This window comes from Ctenocephalides felis, unplaced genomic scaffold, assembly GCF_003426905.1.
Source record: "Ctenocephalides felis isolate EL2017-DRISC unplaced genomic scaffold, ASM342690v1 CF-g0.4_SCAFFOLD_02883, whole genome shotgun sequence".
In the NCBI taxonomy this organism is placed as follows: domain Eukaryota; kingdom Metazoa; phylum Arthropoda; class Insecta; order Siphonaptera; family Pulicidae; genus Ctenocephalides; species Ctenocephalides felis.
Window position 1 is genome coordinate 14,101 of NW_020539037.1, and position 8,650 is coordinate 22,750.

At 37.1% G+C, this 8,650-nt stretch overlaps 1 protein-coding gene across 1 annotated transcript; it reads left to right on the forward strand.

Annotated features, from left to right (window-relative positions):
• The first annotated feature begins 5,086 nt into the window (after positions 1–5,086).
• Positions 5,087–6,654, forward strand: LOC113381415. The gene is made up of 2 exons (XM_026620340.1): positions 5,087–5,888; positions 6,008–6,654. Exons 1-2 carry the CDS (start codon positions 5,087–5,089, stop codon positions 6,652–6,654), a joined length of 1,449 nt encoding a protein of 482 aa, XP_026476125.1.
• The last annotated feature ends 1,996 nt before the right edge of the window (positions 6,655–8,650 follow it).

Genomic DNA, 8,650 nt, shown 5'->3' on the forward strand with positions numbered 1-8,650 from the left:
TCATTCGATTCAGAATGGCTTGAAACGTCGAGAAAACATAAAATTAGCGAATCGGATTTTTTGATGAAAACATAAACTTCTCCTTCGGGAAGTTAAAAAGACCATACTGATTTTTGCAAACTTTGACGAATTTTTAAAGCTAAACCAGTTGTCGTAGGGCCGTAATATTTTAGTATGACCTAGAAAACTATGGTATCTATCGTCAAAAAAATAATCATAAAAATCGTCAAAATTTTTTTTTTAAAAACTTTATTACAAGAAAACGGCCCGGCCGATCTTTACCAAAAACTAATCAGCACGATTCCCAACCAATATCTATCGAACGGTTTTTGAATTTTCAGAATCGATTCAGAATTGCGGGCTAAAACGTGGACGAAAAATTTTTCACTTTTCTGCAATTTACAAAGAAAACGGCCCGGCCGATCGCCGCACAAAACTCAGAGACGATAGTCCTCATCGAGATACATCAAATGGCTTTTAAATTTTTGAAATCGGTCCAACCGTTTTGGAGAGAAAACGTCGATTTACGGCAAAAAATCTGTTCACACACACACACACCACACATACACACACACACACACACACACACACACACATACTTTTTCCAAATTTGGTCTCATTCGATTCAGAATGGCTCGAAACGTCGAGAAAACATAAAATTAGCGATTCGGATTTTTTGATGAAAACATAAACTTCTCCTTCGGGAAGTTAATAATCCAAAAATCTGGGACTATACGATGACTTCTGGTATAACAGAGGCAGCCTTATGCCATTTAGGAAATTATAGATCAGAGTTAGATACATTTAATCTAATATTTGATGATATTTTTTGAAACATTTGTGACCGCCACGAATCAGTATGCAAATCAAATTCGGCAAACTTCACATACTACACAAAAAATTGACGACACTTGGTTTTCTGTAGACAATAACGAAATTAGAAGATATTTTGCATTGACCATATTAATGTCGCAGGTGAAGAAACCAAGAATCCAAATGAACTGGTCGCAAAGGGCTGTTATCAAAACACCCATATTTAGAAAACCAATGCCTTACAGGAGATTTCTGCAAATTACAAGGTTTTAGCATTTTTCAAATAACAGTCTAGTTGACAAAACAGACAAATTGTACAAAGTTAGACCTATAATTGATTTTTTAAACCAGAAATTCAAAGATCTGTATGTAATGAAACTAGACATTTCCATAGATGAATCTCTTATGAAATTCAAGGGGCGTTTATCTTATAAAAAATTTAACCCATCGAAAAGAGCCAGGTTTGGGGTTAAATTTTATAAACTATGTTAGTCCAATAAGCTATTGCTTTGGATTTAAAATATATACCGGCGAGGTCAAACTGAACTATGAAGATAGCGCTTCAGAAAGTGTAGTCAAAAACTTGCTGAATCAGTGTTGCACAGAGGTCACACTTTATACACAGACAATTGTTATTCTTCTCCAAAATTATTTATGACCTTATCATATAAATATAAAACAAATGTAATTGGCACAGTACGTTCGAATAGGAAAAATATGCCAAAAGATTTATGCAGTGTAAAATTAAAAAAAGGGGAGTACGTTATAAGAAGCTGCAACCGAATACTCGCTCTAAAATGGAAAGACAAGCGAGATGTTTATATGTTATCGACAAAATTTTGAAACAGTCGAAATGATTTCGCTAGGATCTAAACGCATTTTAAAGCCAAATTGTGTTACAGAGTACAATAAGAGAATGAATGGAATTGATCTCCAAGATGTTTTCCAATAATGAGGAAAAACATGAAAGGATATAAAATTTTTTTTATCTGTTTGATATGGCCTTTTTAATTCTTATATCTTATGGAAAAAAAACTGAATCACGAAAAGAAACAATGTTATGTCGACTATAAGATCAACATTGCTGAATATTTATTAAAGAATATGCCAAAACCGGCTTACAGAGTACGAGGCGTATTAGCTTTTGCTGATGCGCCAGATAGACTTTTGACGAAGGAATGGGGCCATTTTCCAAAGCATATTGACAAAACACCATCAAAATTAAGATCGTCAAGACGTTGTGCAGTTTGTAACAAATATCAAAAACGCAAAGAAACAACGTGGGAATGCAAGAAGTATGAAGTTCTCGTACATGTACCAGAATGCTTTGAAATATATCATACCGTTACCGTCTACTAATTTTGTATTTTAGAGTTACTCATTTTGTATTTTACAGTAACTGATTTTGTATTTTAGAGTTACTAATTTTGTATTTCGTATTTTTTTATTTTTATATTTCGTGTTTATTTTAGTTTTATATAAATATATATTTTATAATACTTGCGCCTACCGCGTAATTGCGTAGCAAATATTCAACGTAATATTTACATCTGGCTCGATTACACCGCGCGGACTATGCCCGTAACATTCACTTCTGGCCCGATCATCGTACGCGGGCTATGCCCGTAAAATTTAAGTTTGGCCTAGTCATCGCACGCGGGCTCTGCTCGTCATTTTAAGTTAAGGGGTTAACTATTCATGTATAAATTGTTACCAAATTTCAAGTCTAATTATTATTAATAATTATAAATCTATGTAAACATATGATATAACCTATATTCCAATTTACTAATATTTACTATATTGCAGAAAAAAATATTAGTATTATAGACATAATTTATAAAGGGGGGCGATACATGTAAAAAAAAGCCAATTTTTGACGATTTATCTCGGGATGACTTGCTTGAAAGATGTTTAGGAGGTCACACTCAGAATGCAAATGAAAGTTATAATTCTACTCTCTGGCGCCTCTGTCCAAAACATCTCAACTCTGGACGGAAGATCGTAGAGATTAGTGCTTTTATATCTGCAGGATTGTTCAATGATGGGTTAAATTTTATCTTACAACTTATGAACTCACTGCAAATTGTTATTGGCCGTCAATCCATGTCATATAAAGAGAAAATCGATGAGCGAGAGTGAATCAAGAAAATCGCAGCAGCTCTTTGACCACCAAACAAGCTCGTCAAGCATGTCTGCAGGAACTTGCAAAGAAAACGAGTTCCTTGAACGTACCGAAGGACTTCTATATGGCCCTGAAATCGCTGATTAATCGGTAAGCCACTTTAATCATACAGTTTCTATGTGTCAAAACTTTAAACGCATTTTTCTCAAAACAACATTTTTGAAATTTGCGGGTGGGATAACTCAAAAAGTTCTCAACCGATTCCAATGAAATTTTGCACACATCTGCTTTACAGTAATAGCTTCTAGTTAAGCCTCAAACATTCCAATAAAATTTTCAAAAATTAACCCTTTTATCAAAAGAAACATTGAAAAAAAGGTGAAAAATCAAACTTTTTTTTTCTGAGGTGTGCCAATTTACGATTTTGTGACTTTTTTTGGGCTCAACTAGAAGATATATGTTTTATGAACACGTACAAACTAATTTTTTTGATTTCAGATCACCGTACGAAAAGTGAGAACGCCCGCAAATTGATGGCTTTTTCCGAGAGGGTCTTGGCAGATTTATTTTTACGGCAACCATTTAAAAAAAAATTAAAAAACAAATTTTTTTGGGTATTTTAATATATGATAAATAACCCTGAAAAAGTTCCAAAAGATTCAGTCATTCCTTGCCAGTTTAAAAAGTCCTCAAAAAACGGTAAAAATTAAGGCGATTACATGTATCCAATTTTACCAAATTTTATACAAATTTATGGAAATTTACAAACTTATAGAAATTATAAATTACAAAATTTATCCCTATTTTGATAAAAAACCTTATATTTTGGGTTTCAAGACCATTGTGTCCCAAGATTTTTTAAATTATTTTGTATTATATATTTATTTTGTACTAATACGGTTCTTAGCCGTATAGGGTTTTGATGTATAACATTGGGAACACCAGTGATCTACTAGAATAAAAGTTAATAGAAGATCATCATATTGCATTTTCGTGTTTTTTTTTTTTTGAACTCAGCTTTTAGCGGTCAGGTTATTAGATCTTGAAAGAAACTGATTCCAGGCTGTGAGCGAATAAATCATTTAGATAAAAACAGCATCTAGAACATCATATAGCTATTATTTTTAAACGTTTTTGATACAAAAACTATTATATGAGGGCCGTGACAAAGCCTGTCACCGAATATAAACTAAAATGTGTTGTTCTACCACATACGACTGAATGATGAGTGATATGCTTATTTGATAAATTAAGATTGCTTTCAGTATTAATGTAATATAGTTCTTATAGTAAATAATGTAAATAAATATAAAGTTTTTACAGAATCTTCGATATTTTCATTACTAAAGGCGGCTTTACACTGTAGAGAAAAATCTAGGTAGAGTGTAGACTCTCCAGCTAGAGCGCTCCACCGTTGTCTGTACACTGTAAAGTGTTTTCTTGTTCCGAGAGCACTTTCGTACTCTAGGAGAGGAGTAGGTGAGAGGTGCTAGAGCAACTCTACCTAGACACTCTAAAAATCTATGTACACTTGTGGCTAAATATTTTAATATATATTAATCTAAGACTTTACAACTAGACTTTGTTTTTCAGTCTAGTTCATGTGAGACAATTGACAACTTTTGTCGTTTTGTATCTTTGATAATAAAGTTATTATGATAAGTTCCCGGCAAAAACAAGGTTTAGCTGCATTGGTGGTATATTGTTTAATTAAAAGAAGAAATAAGAAAGTAAAAAAAATGTGGGTGTGGCGACCAGATGGCGCACCCAATATATCTTGAACCTAAATACCACAGGATGGCGCCTGTAATATACGCGCAAGAGCGAGACGCACAACTGGCCAGTGAACTAGTGGGAATTGCTGGTCAGAGTATAAAACGGACCTACCTACGATAATCGATCTCTTTACCGCATTCGCCGCAGTCGGGAACGGACCAGCCTCTAGGACCCGGAAGAAGATTAAATCCAGGTTCAAGACTAAGCAACAACACTGATCATATATACTACTGTATTTATGCAATTGTATGTATACAATAAATATTATATTATATTATTGAGTTATTTTAGAAGAAATAATATATAGTGGAAATACCCACATAATTGGTGACCCCGACGAGTGGACAACCGCATATAAAAAAAACTTCAAGCATGGATTCAGAAGGTACTCCTTCGAAGTGTTTACAAGAGTCTCCTTCAAAGCAAATTTCTCAACTCGACTTAGTGAATCGAGTATCGGTGAAAATTCCACCATTTTGGGAGAACAGCCCGGATCTCTGGTTTTCACAAATTGAAGCACAGTTTGACATCGCAACAATAACCAATGAGAACACAAGATTCTCATATGTAATCGCAAACCTCGAGGAGAAACAGGCTCGAGAAGTAGAAGATGTCATTAAACAACCGCCAACAGAAAACCCCTACTCCTACTTGAAGAAAGTACTTATAAGCAGACTATGTGCTTCGGAAGAAACCAGAATCAAACAAATCCTCTCTGAAGAAGAGTTAGGAGATCGCCGTCCATCGCAGTTTCTTCGACATTTACGTTCCCTTGCTGGCCACACGACAATCGGTGAAAGCATGTTCAGATCACTATGGATGCAAAGGCTTCCTGCGTACATACGCGCCATACTGCAAACACAATGCGACCTGCCTCTAGATAAACTAGCAGCTACGGCAGATAAAATTTTAGAGGTACAGCCGTTAATCCACCACGTAGATTCAACCAAGCAAGTGCACTATAATAAACCTTCTGAGCAACGCCAGAGTGATCAACTGGAAGAATTAACCAAGCAAGTACGCGACTTACAGAAACAAATTCGATATTTAAATCAAAAAGGAAGATCAAGATCAAAAAGTAGAGAACGGGTGGAATACACAAAATGTTGGTACCATAATCAATTCGGCAGAAAAGCAAGAAAATGTCAGGCACCCTGCTCCTGGAATATGTACCGTAAAACATCCAATACAAAAAACGAGGAAAAAGATCAGTAAAGGCGACGGCTGATCACAAAACTCCTAAAAGTCGCCTATTTGTTTTTGACAAAAATAATAATATTAAATTTCTAATAGATACAGGTTCAGATGTTTCCTGCTATCCTCGGAGGTCCATCCGCAGGTGTATCAAGACAAATTACGAGTTGCAAGCAGCCAATGGTACACGGATTAAAACATACGGTCAAAAACACCTACGCCTTAACCTCGGGCTAAGAAGAGAATTCAGCTGGAAATTTATTGTAGCAGACGTGGATTCACCAATCATAGGCTCCGACTTCTTAGCTTTCTTCGGATTACTGCCAGATTGCCGAAACAAAAGGATCGTCGACGGAACCACAGGTTTGTGTACAATTGGAGTGACTCTCAAGACACCCCAACAAAGCATAAAAACTCTCAAAAATAAAAGGTCAGTAATACATAACATATTGGAAGAGTTTCCAAATTTAACCAAACCGTCTGGAACACCACGCAAAATAAAGCACAAAACAACACATTCAATAATCACAACACCAGGCCCACCAGTGTCCTGCCGTCCACGACGTCTTGCGCCTGATCGTTACAAGATCGCAAAGGCCGAATTCGAAGTAATGCTCCACGAAGGAACAGCCCGGCGTTCAAAGAGTTCACGGTCTTCGCCCTTACACATAGTCGAAAAGAAGGATGGAGGATGGCAGCCTTGTGGCGACTACCGTGCACTCAACGCACGAACTGTACCAGACTAGTATCCAATTCGTCACATCCACGACTTCTCCACCAATCTACAAGGATGCACAATCTTTTCAGTGATAGACTTGGTCAAAGCGTATACCCAAATACCGGTCGAAGAACGAGATATTCCAAAAACAGCAATATCTACACCCTTTGGTTTATACGAATTTCCATTCATGTCCTTCGGTTTGAGAAATGCTGGACAAACTTTTCAACGTTTCATTGACGAGTTATTGACCGGATTAGATTTTTGTTTCGCTTATATTGACGACATTTTAGTTTTTTCAAACAATGAACAAGAACATCGCAAGCATTTACGTGTAATATTCGAACGCCTAGCCAGTAATGGAATATTAATTAATGAAACAAAAAGCACTTTTTCTGCTCCGCAAGTCTATTTTCTAGGTTACGAAATTTCTGCAGCAGGCACCAAACCACCATCTGGACGTATAGAAGATTTAAAGAATTTTCCTCGCCCAGAAAACGCAAAATCACTTCGACGATTTTTGGGAATGATGAATTTCTATCGTCGTTTCATTCCAAATGCAGCATCACATCAAACAGCACTCCACGATGCATTAGCAGGTATAAGAGGCAATCAAACAATCACGTGGACTCCGGAGCTAGACCAGGCATTTCAATGCTGCAAAGAAAGTTTGAGTCAAATTACATTGCTACATCACCCAATTCACGGCGCTTTATTGGGACTTTTTACAGATGCCTCTCAAACAGCTGTAGGAGCCTGCCTTCAACAACTGGTGAACAACAAGTGGCAACCACTAGCATTTTTCTCACGCAAAATGAATTCGCGACAGAGCTCATGGCCAGCTTATTACCGTGAGTTATTAGCAGTCTATTTGGCTGTACAACACTTTAACTTTAGACAATTTTTGGAAGCTCACCACTGCACAATATTTACCGACCATAAACCGTTAACATTTGCATTTCAACAGCGTCGCGAGAAACTACCACCGGTCCAACTAAATCAACTAAATTTTATTTCTCAATTTACGACAGATTTTAGGCATATTCCAGGTCATGAAAACATCACTGCCGACACATTGTCTCGTATCAATCAGGTATCAACAACAGAAGAAATCAACCACGAGATCATTGCAGAATATCAGCGTGATGATCCAGAACTAAAACAACTAATCGCTGGCAATAGCGCACTTCGCCTTCAACAAGTGCCTATCCCCGGTTCCGAGATCAAAATTTACTGCAACATAACAAGATCGAGTCAGCGCCCATATGTACCTGGTCCACTACGGCAACGAGTTTTCGAACTTTTACATCAGTTGAGCCATCCTGGTATCAGAGCAACGGCGAAGTTGGTTAGTTCCCGTTATGTTTGGCCGTCTATTCAAAAGGGATTGCCGCACTTGGGCACGTAGCTGTCAACAATGTCAACGTGCTAAGATATCCCGTCACGTACACTCGCCTCATGGATCAATCCCATTACCGACAAACGATAAAACTTATAGAACCAGATCAGGACGTAAGGTTCGTTTCCAGTTGCCATGACCTCCGGTCTCCGCAGGGGGCTGATGTGGCGACCAGATGGCGCACCCAATATATCTTGAACCTAAATACCACAGGATGGCGCCTGTAATATACGCGCAAGAGCGAGACGCACAACTGGCCAGTGAACTAGTGGGGATTGCTGGTCAGAGTATAAAACGGACCTACCTACGATAATCGATCTCTTTACCGCATTCGCCGCAGTTGGGAACGGACCAGCCTCTAGGACCCGGAAGAAGATTAAATCCAGGTTCAAGACTAAGCAACAACACTGATCATATATACTACTGTATTTATGCAATTGTATGTATACAATAAATATTATATTATATTATTGAGTTATTTTAGAAGAAATAATATATAGTGGAAATACCCACATGGGCTAGGAAATGGATTGCCAAAAGAGAAGAAGAGGGAGTTCATGCAAAGTTGTTAAAAGAACTCAAGTACCAAGACGTAACTTCTTATGAAAATTTTATAAGAATGACC